We start from the raw sequence: 15,002 nt of genomic DNA on the forward strand, positions 1-15,002 counted from the left end.
GGAGGTGGGGCTGTGGGGTACACCAGGGGGGCTCACAATGAACAGAAACATCCCATACAGGGCCTCCTGTCTTTGCCTGGTGTACTGTTGTGCTACTCTGAGTCTCTAGGCTACTGAGAGAGGGCAGAGAGGGTGTAACATGGTAGTACCTGTTCTTTAGGAGGATCATATTGCTGGTCAGGTAGGGGATAGATTGGCATGGGGAAGAGACCCCCTGACAGCTATTAGCATAGTCCAGGTGTGAGGTGATGAGGGCCTGTATCAAAGGAGAGAAAGGGGCCTGTGTAACAGCTAGGACCAGGAGTCCCCTGAAGCCAAAACATAAGGACAAGGCCCCTCTTCTGCCTGCCTTGGGCCTTTTCTCAACTTCTCTAAGGCTGAATGACAAAGGAACCAGACCATGTGGGTGTAGAGTGAGAGGGTCCTTAATGACTATCCCTCTCTTTCCACTGATTCCAAGCCCCTAAGAGCTACAAATTCTTTGGCTCGGGTCTCTCGCTGGGTGCACTCTGGAGAAAGTGCATGGAGGCCCCCCCCCCCCCACCTCAAGCAGCAGTGGGGACTGGTCCAGGGGATCAGTACCATGGTCACCAGAGTGGCAGAGACGTGGTTCTGAAATCCTAGAATGGGTGACATTCACCAGCCTTTGTACTTTCAAGAATCACATCACGGAGTTCACAGGCTCACGCTTTTGTCACTTTTCGTGTAACCTTTCGTGCCACCCTTTGGCGAGCCTCTGGACCCCTTCCCAGAAGAATGTAAATGCATAAGATAAAATGAGCAGTGTTACAAAGGAAAAGATCACAAATTATGTTGAACCACAGTTATCAAAATATTTTTCAAAAACAAATTCCCAGACTGCAGGTTAAAAGCCTCTGATCTAGCTGAACCCTCTCGTTTTGTACGAGGAAGCTGCAGGTCCAGAAAAATGAAGTGGCTGTCCTAGGTCAGCCAAGGAAGGAGAACAGGTATTACTGTTTTTATTTAGTTATTTCTAGGCTACTTTTCTAGTCTTATTTTACATTTTTATTCTCCTTCATATGATCTATTTCTAAAAATAAGGCTTCAAAAGTATTCAATTGTTTCATAATAATTAATATTATTTGATTTATAACATTTATGTTATACTTTTAGGTTTACAAGTGCTTTACATTTTATCCTCACAACAACCCTTGCAAGTAGCTACTGTTATTGTCATTATAACCATTTTACAGATGAAGAAGCTAAGCATCCCTAAAGTGACTTGCCCAGAGTCACACAGCTAGTAAGTGGTGGAAGCCATATCTTTAATTCAGGGCTTACTGACCCCATGTCCAGGGTCCTCTCCACTGCAGCCAGCTAGTATTTTTCTACTGCCACAGATTAGCTTCGAAGGGAGTTTAGGAATGCTTCTTCTCTCTGGTGACATAGAGCCCAGCCTAAAGATTGAGGGGCATCCCTCTTCCTCCCCCTTTGAGGTAGGTGACACAAACCAGCATGCTATCTCAAGCTGAATCAAAATCTGTTAGAGATACCATATAGAATCATAGATTTAAAATTGAAAGAGACCAGGGAGGCCATTTGTCCAACTCCATTTTATAGATGAGGAAACTGAGGCTGATAGACAAATTGTGTATGTGTGATTTGTCCTTCGTTTTTGAAAAGGACCATGACATCAGGGAGGTGATGCCATGAGATGCAAATGAATTAGATTTAAGTGAGGCAGGGCTGTTCAGAGTCACCAGCCTCACTTTCATCTCTGGAGCCATCTGGGTCCAGTGACCAGATATAGATCAGGATAACTGGAGGTGGCCCAGGATGCAGTGGAAGACCTTGTCTGCCCAAAGGTGCAGGGGTAACATTTGATAGAAGCTGCATTCAAACCCCAAGCCCCCAGTTACAAATTCAGGACCCTTTCTGCTTCTCTGCATAAGAAAGGGAGAGGACTGGATGCTGGGGTATTAGAAAGGAAGATCATTCAGGTAAAACATGCAGACAAGAGGGAGCAAGATGGACAAAAGAAACAACTGGGGCACTTGTTTTGGAACCTGAAGAACTTGAGTTCCTGGGGGCAGCTAGGTGGTATAGTGGATAGAGTACCTGCTCTGGAGTCAGGAGGACCTGAGTTCAAATCCAGCCTCAGACATGTACTAGCTGTGTGACCCTGGCCAAGTCACTTAATTCCAGTTGTCTGAAGAAAGAAAAAAAGAACTTGAGTTCCTGAGTGCTCCTTAGGCAGCCATTCCTGGTCCAGCATGTCACAGCATTAGTAGTTAGAGGAGGGAGGGGCCATGGCTTGGGGGAGGAGAAACCAGCAGTCAGTACCCTTTGTGCCTTGCTGTCCTAGAAGCTGCTGAGATAATTCAATGAGCCTCTGATCTGGCTGTGGGGCAATCACTGTGGAGGCCTAGATCAAGAAAAGGCAAGACTGACAGGATGTAACAGTGCTTAAGAAAATACCAGGCCAAAGTCATTTCAGGAGGGAGAGAGCATCAGGAACTGAGGAAGGTAAAGAAAGGACCCTGGAGTGAAGGAGGCAGGTGACCCCTTCATTGGCCTCTGCAGGAAGCTTCAAGGTGGAGAGGAAGGTGTAGGATAGTCCAGATGTAGGGGACCCTGAGCACAAAGATCCAGAGGGAGGAGATGGCCTTGTGTGACCTGTGACCAACCAGCAGCCAGTCTAACTGAAAGTGAGACACCATGTAAAGGGGAATAATATGAATAAGACCAGAAAATTCACTCTGGGGCCACATTGTGGAGGATTTGAAATGCTGATAAATGAGTAGTTTGTAATGGTAACAATGACAACTACTATTTCTGCAATGCTTGTAGGTTTATAAAGTGATTTCTAGACATCTCACTTTATCCTCAAAGAAGCACTGGAAAGGCCAGAGCTTTCTTATCCCCCTTTTACAGATAAGGAAATGGATAAGGTGACATGGTTCACTTGCCGAGGGCCACGCAGCTAGTAAGTGTCTGAGGCTGGATTTTAATTCAGATTTTACTCAATGCTCTGCCCACTGCCCCACCAGGCTGCTTTTAAACCCAGAGACAAAGGGGAACCATTTATAAATATTCCAGAATCCTTAAGACTGGCTATTTGGCATCATCAAGAAACCAAAGGGCTAGCAGAAGAAGGTGGGGAGGTGGGAGCCAGGAGGAGAGACTTTACCCCGAATTCACTAATAAAGGTCATCACCGAACTTCCCCTGAGGTAGAATGGAATGCCATTTTATCTTAATTATTTCTATTATATTCTCTCTTAATATTAAAGTTGATGGTTTTAGGATGTAACAATAAAAACTCATGTGTATGTCTAGCTGGAGCACCAAATCAGTGATTTCATTTTATGGGAAACACCTGGTACCAGAAACTCCCATCAATACAGCATGTCTGCTCTAATGGGACTGGGAGTCCTAGAGAGCCTTAGCTCATGTGAGTAATTTGCCCACAGCTACAGCTAGAATACCAGGATAACACTGGGTTGATTACTTCTCTAGAAATGAATTGTCCCAAGATGCTAAGGTAGTAGTCAGAAGAATGTGCCAGGTTCTTGGAAAAGGGCGGGACTTGAATCCAACCGTTCTTGACCTGCTATGACCCCCTGCTTCTCAATTGACATGCATATCAATGTTTTTAGAGAGGCAGAATGCGTGACATTCTTTTTCTCTCTTGACCTGCACAATACCCCCAGTGAAGTAGGTACTGTCCCTGTTACTAGGTAAATGAACTGAGACTCTCAGATAATAAGTGACTTGCCAGTGGGCACTCAGCTCGTAGGCATGGGAGACAGAATTCGAAATGAGGTTGGTCTCAACTCTCTGTCCCTAACACCAGACTGCCCCTCTGAGTCTTAATCCTGTTGTGGCTTAGTGTTACTCTTTCCAAGAGTCTGTGACATTCTTCCATACACTGCCTTGGCATCTAGGGACCAGAAAAATAATTAACCCAGTATCATTTTGGTGTCACGGAAGCATCTAATCAAGTGGGTTAATCCACCCTTGAAGACAGTTTCCAAAACATTATTGGCTTGCAGAAATGTTGACCATCCATCCTTTCTCATGTGTCACTTTAGCAAACAGAACCAGGAGAAATACCATCCGATTCCTGTGGGTTTCATTTTCAGTCTTTCGTGGCATTCTTGAAAAACCACATGACATAGTAGATCAAGAGATAGAGAACTGAAGATCCCAGTTCAAGGCTTGCCTCTGACCCATTTGCTATATGAAAATGGATGTAACTTAATCATCTCAGTGCTAAGGTCAACCCTCTTAAGACTAGATGTAGAGTTGAGTCACAGTCTGCATCAATGGAGGGTCTTACCATGCCACATCATCACAGGTCTCCCCTTATGGCTGAGAGGGAAAAAAAACTTAAAAGACATAGTTACCCCTTACTGGTTTATTTTAGTCCTTGACTAGAAAAGCTCCAGGTTTATTGGTCCAAGCTATCTTACCTCAGTTAAGAGTTTGATCATTTCTTGTATCTGTCTTTGTAGCATATGATGCTGATTAAGTTTCTTTTGTATCAGTCTGTATTGAGTAATATCGAGCAAATCACTTCCAGAGGTAAGGGCAATGGTAGTGGAGGCCTGACCACAAGCTCTGATGGAGTATAGTCCACCCCTTTCTTTTGGAAGTCAGCTGAGGGACTTGTGCACACAGTCATGGACGAAGCCCTCAGTCTTTATTCTGGTTAAGTCCCTAATACAGTCATACCTCCCTCCCAAGAAGATACTCTTACTGATGTTAAATGAAACATCATTGCATATACTCTTTGGGAAAACCAGCAGGTATCTGGGGGGAAGGAAGTGAGGTAGAAAAGAAAATGTATTTTCAGAACTTGGTCTTTCCATCTTAAGATGATTCTCCATTTATTTTCCTGATTTCTTTTTCCATAGAGGCCATGCTGTTATAGTATGGCTAGACAGTGTCATATAGGGAACAGAAGGAGGGAGGAACCAGGAGGGGTGAGTAGAACTTGCAGAGATCAATGTAGGTTGGACATCAGGAAGAACTTCCTGCCAAGGAACAGAATGGGCAGACTTGGGAGGCAGAAGTTGTCTTCAGGCAAATTTCAAGCAAGACTAGGTGCCCATGTAGCAGCTGGCTGGGCATGCAGGTTCCTTTACAGCTTTGGGTTGGACTGGGTGGTGGCTGAGGTACTTCTAAAGGATGAGGTTCTCTGATTCTCTGACTCACAATTGGGCGTTTGAATAGGTTGTCCATGTTTGTGTTCAAAGGGCATGTGCTTTGCTCTGCTTACTCAAGAGCAGCAGACCAGGGACAGGGGCAAGAAGATACTTGAAGGAGTTCACATATTACTTCCCTTGAGTTTTGGCCCATAAAATGAGTCATGACTGATTTTCTTTGGGATTTTCCCATCAGCCCTCTCTGGCCCATGATATTGGGCTATTACTAGTGGCTAGTATAGCCACTGAACAGTTTTGTTGTTTGTTCTTTTTACCTGGATAAAACCTCAAAAGCAGAGGTCCTTAACCTTCTTTGTGTCATGAACCCCTCTGACAGCCTCAATCCTATAGATCGCATCTCAGAATAATGAAAACATGAGGATATATTCCAGGCCAGTGTGAGGTACCTTTGGTGTGAAATTGATGAATGACCCTGCTTTCATTTTTTAAGAGTGCCCCCATCCCATGTTTGGGGGGACAGATGATTTAATCTGCATTTTTAAATATTGCTTCCTACTAAACATGCAGTTAGGGACCTTGAGGAAAAGAGAAAGTTCTGCATGCTAATCACTCCCCAATCTGGATATATTTCAGGGTGTTTTGACAGTTTCCCCCACTTAACATCTGTACTTAAGAAGCCTCCCTGCTCTTGGTAATGTATGAACATGATTTCTCCTGCCCACATCCAGGCCGCTGCATGGTCTTACCCTGCCTTACTCAGATCCCTTGTGATGCCCCCTGCCAGGCTGTCCCCAACAGGGCTTTTCCATCCATCATGAGTGTGAACTGACCCAGCCATCCATCTGCAGGTCTCTTGTTATGCTTGCCCTCACTGACCAAAACCCTTCCCATCTCATCCAACACTGGCTGCTCTGCACTAAAAAACCAACAGCAACCCCAAGCCAAGCTCCTATGTAACACGTCCCCCTCCTGTGCCTTGCTCTGTGCTGTTCTGCACTCTGTGGATTTGTTTGTTTGGTCTCACACTCTCAGAGAGGATGCATGGGAGGAGTGACGCTGCTAGGAAAGATTTTGAAAATTGTTGTAAAGAGTGTGTCATGACCACTGTTGAGGCAGAGGAGGAATGGGTTCCAGAGCCAAAGGGCAGTGTCAGTTACGGAATTCAGACTTTCTTGGAATGGAACCCGTGATGAGAACTCGGAATCCATTATTCTTAGACAGGGAAATCATGGTATAGCTCACTGAGCTGAAAAGTGATGTGGGATACTATCTGTGCAGAAGGGATGAGGGAACAAAGATGAGTTAATTAGCAAAGGACACAATTCTGAGCCAGGAGACAACATAGTCACTGTCTTACCCTTGGTTGCCACATTTTGGTCTAGCAACAGACCCAATCAGCTCTTGGCACAGCCATCTGGCCCCACAATTAAACAGTGGATGGAGTGGCCACTGTTTGGAGAGCTGAGATGGGATGATCTGGCCTTGAATCAAAGCCCCCTGAAGCAGGGCTGAAGGGGAGGGGTTTGCTCTCTTGGATTATAACAGCCCTTGTTGACTTTCTACTTGGGCTGTCCCATTCCCTATCCTCCCTCTTGCAGCTCTCCACCCCTTCTTGTGGACATCTCCAAGCAGAGGATTGTTCATCCACGTTGCTCATAAGTCAGAATTAGAACTGGAATGGATCGTCAGTGTCATCTAACCCAGCGCCTTCATTTTACAGATGAGGGAATTGAGACCCACTGAGGTTAAGCAGCTTGCGCAAGGTCACTCTGGTAGTAAGTTGGCCTAACTGCAGAACAAAGTCATATGATTTTAAAACTAGAAGGACCCAGGGGGATCATTTTTCAGATGAGGAAATTGAGACCTCCTCTCTGCTACAGTAAAGAGAAAGAGGGCTGGATTGTGCAGCATGAAGAGCAAGCCTGAGACAAAGAAAAAAACAGAAGAAAATTTATCCCTAGCACCTAATTTGGCTCATGACAGGTGATTTGCTAATTCATTTTTCCAAATACCTCTTCAAAGGCCAGATTTGATGTTTTAGATGGGAGAAACATCTTTGCATTTGGGTCCTTCTATGAACGCTTTCCTCCCCAGTTTGCTAAATTTGGCTGGAGACATTCTAAAGACAATTTTTTTGTGGGTTTGTGGCATTTGCTGCTCCAAGTCTGGCTCGGGCCAAGAAATGTGGGTAACACAAAGCTTTTGCACTTTTTCTCCCCCAGCCTTCACCACAGCATTTGGGCCCAGCTCTCCTTGCAGACCTGTTCAGGCCTTATGTCGTCCCCATTCCTTTGTGGGTCTTTCTCATATGAGCTCTGCCCTGGTAGTTCATTCTCCTGAGTAGTGAGAGATAAAGGAATGCTTGGGCTCTGAGGAGTATTTTAGGTTTCACCCTAAAGAAAAGTTGATGCAAATGAAGCAAGTTTCTTGAATAAAGTCTGTCTTTTAAAAATTCTGTCTGGTTCCCATCCCCGCATAGGCAGCATTAAGAGAAGCTTCCTTCTTCTTTTCTACCCCCTCCTTGCACCCCTGCCCCCTCCCCCTCCCCGGTTATTCTTTTACTAATACTGAAATTGCTTCAGGCTTAACTAATCTAAACTGTTCTCAGAGATTTCTTGGATGGTAAAGTGCCCCTATTAAACCTTTTATAGGAGCATCTCCCATTCCTCCATGGAACATAAAAATCATGTTTTAACCAAAGCAGAAGAATGAGCATTTACTGGAGATGTTGTAGGGTGTGTTTTTGTCATGCATGGTCTATCAAGCCCCCTCTAAGAGCCTGGTACTGTGTTAAATGCTGGGATTATAAAGGTTAAAAATAAAACCAGTCCCTGCCCTCAGGGCGCTCCTAGTCTAACGGGGGAGACAACTACAGACAGACCAGATATAGCCAGGATAAATCAGAGATAATCAACAGATGGAAACTTCTCTTAAGAAGGCCTGGGAAAACCTTTTGGGAGAAGAGGAAACTGAGGGAAGGAGGGATAGAAATTGGGGCATGAAGGACACCCAATGAAAATGCCCAGAGTTGAGAGATAGAATATCTGGTTCAGATATGGGTAGGACTTTTCCTGAGGCCTTTCCTAATTCTAGGCCTAAAAACTCCCAAAATTTGGAGTTGGCTTTGGCACAGCAACAGCTGTGAGCCCTGAGATGTGAGCATGACTTAGAGAGGTGTGTCTGTGCTCATTCCCATTCTTCCAATAGAACATAAGGTCCTCCAGGGCAGGAAGTCCAATTTGTCTTTTATGCCCACAGTACCTGGCACTTAGTGAGCATTTAATTAATGTTTGCTGGATTGGAGAGACTAAAAGGCACATTTTGGAAACTAGGTGAAGCACCAGGCCTGGAGTTATAAAGACCTGAGTTCAAAACCAGTCTCAGACACTTTCTAGCTGTGTGACCCTGGGCAAGGCACTTCACCCTGTTTGCCTTAGTTGCCTCATCTGTAAATTGATTTGGAAAAGGAAATGGGGAACCAGTTCAGTATCTTTGCCAAGAAAACCCTAAATGGGATCACAGAGAGTCAGACACTAATGAATACCACCACAACAAAGTCCATTTCACTATCTCACACAGAATTTTGCTTACTTCCTTCCTGCCTTCTTTTGCTGTCCACTAAAAAACAGATGTGATAGTTGGGAAACCCTTGAAAGTCTTCTAGAAGTCCCTTCTTCGCTTGTACTCTTTCTAGATTAGCTCTTCTGCCTAACATTTGAACAGTTTTTCTTATTCCCACCCTATTCACCCCACATCCTGCCATGTCTGCCACTGTTTTTCAGATAAACTCCAAATTAAAAATGCATACAAGCAAGGAAGACAAGAAATCATTAATTCAAATAATAGTTGTCATTTTGACATCACTTTAGATTTTAGAAAATGCTTTACACACATTATCGCACACTTAATCGTCACAACAACACTGTGAGATTGCGTCTATTATAAATCTCATTTTGCAGGCTCAGAAAGCTAGAGCAATCACCCAGGTCATCAAGACAAGGGGGAGGTAGGATTCCACATTTGAGGCCGACTACATCTCTACCTTAACCAGGCTACAGGAAGAAGAGAAAATAAGAACACATGCCCTTTTCTCATTCCCAGGACCGGCATTTCCAAAGACAGCCTGGTATCAGACACTGAGCAGTCTCTGTGCGGAATGTGTATTTTGATTAAAAGTTATTGACTATCACTCGTTCCTTGGAGTTTTGCCTAGAGATATTCTTAGCTGCAGGTCCTGTGCTTTCTTGGACTAGAGATAGAAAAACTGGCTTGGAATCCAGACTGGTGTCCCAAAATAGCTCCTTGCTTGTATAGATCGGCGTTTATGCCAACAGAATGAAGGAGGAGATTTATAGAGAGATGTGAAGACAGAGGTGATTTTTGCCAGAGCACCAGCTCCCTGTTGGCCCATTCCGGCATCAATATCCTTGTATCCTTATTTATACACCAGAAAAATAGGATATAGAATCATGAGTACATTACCTTTATTTTTTGAAAAAGGCCCTCAGTACTCTGTAAATTAGAAATGGGATGTGTGGGGAGAGAAAAGGTTTGTCAGTGGGTTTGGTGATCCTTCTGGGATTTGATAAGTAGGCCCATCCACTGAGTACCATAATGTGAAGAGGGGAAAAGGACAGACCTTTCAGAAGAGACCAATACGTCTTGGAATCAATAAGCTATTTTAGTTTTGAGGAAGCTACCTTATTTGGCCACCATTTTCTACAGAGGAAAAAATCTCTAGTCTTTAACATTGAGCCACTTTCCCTGAGACATTTCTTACATTTAAATTTTTATGCAACAGTAATTGTTTAAAAAGTCAATCCCCCAAAGACTTGTCCTAGTGTGCAGACATTGTGCTGGGATTCCAAGTAGATTGCGTTGTCTCCATCCCTAAAGTCTTGCCTCTGTTGGTCATCTGGAGAGGACTGAGTGTATGTTCAGTGACGTAAGTCTTACAAGGGTTGCCTTAGCAACTGGTCCATCACTGATTTCTAGTCCTCACATGCACCAGCATCATGTTCGATCACAGCACTGAAGTCTTGGCTCCACCCCAGGGAGGTGAATTATACCACTGAGCATGTTGTCCTTTCTGGGTGCCATTGACGTGCCTTCATCGGGCTTCTGGGAGGGTCAATTAGAGAGAGCCACACAGCAGAGTCAGGTACATTCCTGATCATTTCCCTTCATCACAGATGCAGAGACATTGTTATAAAGCCCCAGACCTTCCACAATATGGTCTCCTTTTATTGGGTGATCTGGTCAGAACACAACCAGCAGAGGCCTGGCTAGCTGATAAAAATAGAGCCTAGGGCTATAGAAAAACTCAGGGACTAATGACTGATTAGTGGAGAGTGCTTTGGGCTGTGTTCCAGGAAGCATTGATGCTGTTGGGTAGAAAAATTGACTACCAAATGTCTGAATCATAAGGTGCTATTCAATAAATCCCAGGGCCCAAAGAACAGGCCTTCCCCTGGGCTTTTTGGCCTCACTTGTGTCCTGTGCTGATTTCTAGTGACCTTGAAGCTTCTGTCTACTCTCAGGATATTGTCACAGATCACCCACATTTCAGCCTCACTTTCAAGGACATCCCAACACATGTAGGCTAATAGTGTCATTGAAATCAGAACTATTTTAATATAAAAGGGATTTTTTTCTATATGCTTACTATGAATTGATACCATTTTCCTTTGTTATTAATTTAGAGGCAGATATCATATATTGCATTTAATGCAAGAATCTCCATATTGAGTTCTTCCCATAGGAATACTTTGAATTTTATGTCACGCTACATAGATTCAGTAATTCAACATTTATTAAGCACCTACTCTGCACCATCCTAGGAGCTGAGGATACAAAGACAAATATCTAAATAGTGACCAACCTCAAGGAGTTTATGTTCTGCCATGGAGATATGACATGTAAACCAATGAGTAATACCAAGGAATTTCCAGAGAGAAAGTGAGGGCTTAATGACTGGATGAAGGTGGTGGGACATAGAGGGAGGGAGTGTCTAAATGTGTTCATCCTGTAGACTTGGAGAGAGGATACCTCATTTGTGACTGAAAAGAGTAGTATTTGAATTCCTACATGTGATTCTATTTGCTATGTAAGTAATAATACTAATGACTGGCATTGATGATCAATTTAAGGTTGGCAGAGTGCTTTACATACTCTGTCTCATCTAATCCTCCTAAAACGTTGTGAGGTGGGGCTGCTATTATTATGTGCATTTCCTATAGGGACACAGGTTGAGAGAAGTTTAAATGATTTGCCCAGGGACTCAGATGGAATTCAAACTTGGGTCCTCCTGATTCCTATGTTCAGCATGCTGTCCCTTGGGAATAGGGTAATCTCTCAGAAAATCAGAAGTGGATAAAGCAGAGATGAGCTGTTTATTGTGAGTTCAACCCCTTGCTCTTTGTGCCCCTCAGGGCTAATTTTTATAGAAGATCCAAAGCCTTCCTGTTTTCTCTTCTGCCTCCTTGACTTTGAAAGGCCCCTAGTCATCAGAAACCTCATAGTCAGAATACCTAGGAGCAGTTCTGATGGTATATTGGGAGGCTGTTTTGTAACAATGCTCTCTCCCCTACGAAGATGGTGATTCTTTGTATAAAGGTATGAGAGAGAGAAAGGGGAAGGAGGGAAGGAGGGAAGGAAGGAAGGAGGGAAGGAAGGAAGGAAGGAAGGAAGGAAGGAAGGAAGGAAGGAAGGAAGGAAGTTTCCTACCAGGATTGCTGGCCAATTCTTATAATTTTTTCATGCCTGATGATGACTAGCAAGACTTTTTTATTGATGAAGTAACCAAGAAACCTGCTTGCATTGTGTACTCAAAAAACCAAAATAGGTGACATTTCTATAAGGCTTTACAATTTACAAAGTGTGTCACATACAATGTATTATTTGAGCCCATGGCATCCTGGTGAGGTAGGTTTATTGTACAGATGAAGAAACTGAGGTACAGAGAGGTTAACTCACCTGCCCATATTTATACAACTGGTGTCAGGCAGGATTTGAATACAAGTCCTTCTGACACAAAATACCATGCTGCCTTCTGTCTTACCCATCTCCGCTTAGCTGTACTTAAAATAGTATTTCCTTTGTCCTACGTATAGTTAGGAGTTCACTCTTCTACAAATTGTTTATTTTTTTTTCACTTATAAAAGATGTATACCCTCCTTCTGTGTGTGTCTGAGGGCAAGGCTGGGGTGGGGGTAGGGAAGTGTTGTAAATCTTTCTGTTTGCTTCCTGACGCCAGAGAGAGCAGATATTTTCAGGAACATTTCTGGCTGTGTGCTTTATCCAATTGGTTGATTCCATCTCATATTTATGTTTCATCTGGTGGATATTAATGGGAGTTTGGATGCTATTGCTATGTAAGGTTTTGTTTTGTGAGGCAGAGGGTATGATGAAATTATTTCTTATGAACAGAAATAGTTTAGCATGTTCTGATATTATGGCTAAGTCTGAATCACTCTTTGTTGTATGTATCACATCACCCTAAGCCTGTTGATGCCTGTAGGCTCTCCAGGGTGTATGAAAATAAGGCCTTGGGCTTTTGTGGCAGTGTAGTGTGGAGGGCTTATCCTGACTTGTGTGTTTGCATGACTCTAAGAGGTCTCTTCCCCCCTCCACATTCTCTTCTCTTAAAAAAAAAAAAAGAAAACATGTTTGTGGCATGAGGTGTGTGAAAAGAATACCTGAAACCCTAGGGAAGCAATCAAAATACTCCTATGAAGTAAATGTCACTGAGATTTCTTTTGTGGTTTCCTTGTAGGTCTGATGTAGTGGTTCTCTGTTTTTCCATCGCTAATCCCAACTCCCTAAATCATGTGAAAACCATGTGGTACCAAGAGATCAAGCACTTCTGCCCTCGCACCCCAGTCATTCTCGTTGGCTGCCAACTAGACCTCCGCTATGCCGATCTCGAAGCTGTCAACCGAGCCCGACGCCCGTTAGCCAGGTAAGGCCCAGCATGCCCATCAGCCATGACTTTCTGTCCTTTGGAGAAGATGGTGGTACTGACCTCTTCTCATTATTGGGCTTCAGGCTTTAAATTGGACTTCCAGTAGAAGTAAGGAGAGTGTTCAGTGAATCACCCAAACACTCACACACATATCATCATCATCCTCACTACTGTTATTATAAATAGCCTTTTTATATAGTGCTTACTATGTACCAGGCACCATGATAAGTATTTTACAAGCATTACCTCATTTAATCCTTAAAGCTGAGAGGCAGACACTATTATTACCCCCATTTTACAGATGGGGAAACTGAGGCAAGCAGGTTAAGTGATTTGCTTAGAGACACAGCTAATAAGTATCTAAAATGTGACTTGAAATCAGGTCTTCCCCACTCTAGACCTGGTGCTCCATCCCCTGCACTACCTAGTGTCCTCTTTACAAGGTGTCTTGCCAGGTGAGCTCAGGCAATGGAACATATGGTTTATTTTGTTTTTCTCCAATAAAAACAGTGGGATTCCCTAGCGGATAATGAGGCCTTAGTCTTTTTAGCATGAAGATTTAACTGACCAATCCATCCAGACAGATAGCCCAGAAATTTGTGTATCAAAGACACTTAAAGATATTTTGTTAAAGGTGCCCGATTTTCCTGAATGTGGTTACTGTCAGTAGCTAACTGTCAGGCTAGTATTACCTGACCTTGACCTTAAACTTCTTTCTCTAATTGTGGGGGAAGGAATGGGAATGCTGACTAAAAACTCTTTTAGGAGCTATTTATGAAAATGCTACAAAATGAAAATTTATTATGAGATTTATTTTTGCCCTTTGGGTACAAATATGATAAAGCCCAAATGTCTTGGAAATATGCCTTTGTTTTATTAAAATTGAAAAATTATGGAAGGGGAAACAGAAAGAAGCAAAAAGAATGAAAAGAGGGTCACTCAAGTATTTTTTAATGCCCAGAAGAGATGACAGGCCAAAAGGGAATGCAGATGAATAAATAGAATACCTTTGAAAATTATATAATCAATTTATTCAATATTTTAAAAGAAAGGCAAGCCATGCATATTTAAGATTAACAGTGTCATAGACAATCCTCTTTTTCTGTTCAACATTGAATTCATAAATGCTCATTTTATTTGGCATTTATGGAGTTCAGAATAAAATAAAAAATTTTTCAAAAAGAAATTTTTTTTCATAATTTCTAGAAAAACAACTTCATATTTTTCTAAGGCAAGGACTGTCATTTTTTTCAAAGGACAGTATTAAATGATGATTCAGGTCCTTTCTTTGTCCTTCAGGATCTTTGTAAATTTTTGTTGTTGTGTTGCAACTGTAGGCAAATGTATAGTAATCCCAACAATCAACTAAAGGTTCTAGCTTCATGAGACATTAGTGGAAATTTATTTATTAAGTTCTTCTGTTTATTTTTTCTTTCTGAAACTCTTTGGATGAAATTGATTTAAGGGAATAGACAACACACGGACACACAGACAACATACCACATACACACATGTGCACACACATGTTCCTTCCCTCCATATGGTTTCACACATCTTTTATTCTAAACTTGACTGCATAGAAAAACACCAGAATGCCTCAATAATAAATTGAATCAAATATGAATTATGATCTTATGACTATGAATAGTTTTCATTTGACATTTTCAAAATGTGCCAAAATGTATGTAAAATATTACATTTACCAATGGCACTTGTTTCTGACTTGAGAAAGGCAAAATATCACGAGATCATGTGATGTAGAGCTGGAAGGGAACAGGTTGGTCCACATTTATGGCTCCTCTTACAAGTTGATCAACAATCACAAAACGTATCTTTATAGTCAACAGTCAACAAGCCTTTATTAAGTGCCTGCAATGTTTCAGGCACTGGGCTAAGTACTGGAGATAC

At 42.6% G+C, this 15,002-nt stretch overlaps 1 protein-coding gene across 12 annotated transcripts in view; it reads left to right on the top strand.

The window, feature by feature from the left end:
- Nucleotides 1-15,002, top strand: part of RHOBTB1 (Rho related BTB domain containing 1) — a 205,037-nt gene that overhangs the window by 170,431 nt on the left and 19,604 nt on the right. For all 12 annotated transcript variants that reach the window (XM_072628869.1, XM_072628873.1, XM_072628876.1 and 9 more), the window contains one exon: nt 12,906-13,091. In XM_072628869.1, coding sequence (XP_072484970.1) covers nt 12,906-13,091 — 186 coding nt within the window. The remainder of the gene's footprint in view (nt 1-12,905; nt 13,092-15,002) is intronic.

This window comes from Notamacropus eugenii, chromosome 1, assembly GCF_028372415.1.
Source record: "Notamacropus eugenii isolate mMacEug1 chromosome 1, mMacEug1.pri_v2, whole genome shotgun sequence".
Classification (NCBI taxonomy): Eukaryota; Metazoa; Chordata; class Mammalia; order Diprotodontia; family Macropodidae; genus Notamacropus; species Notamacropus eugenii.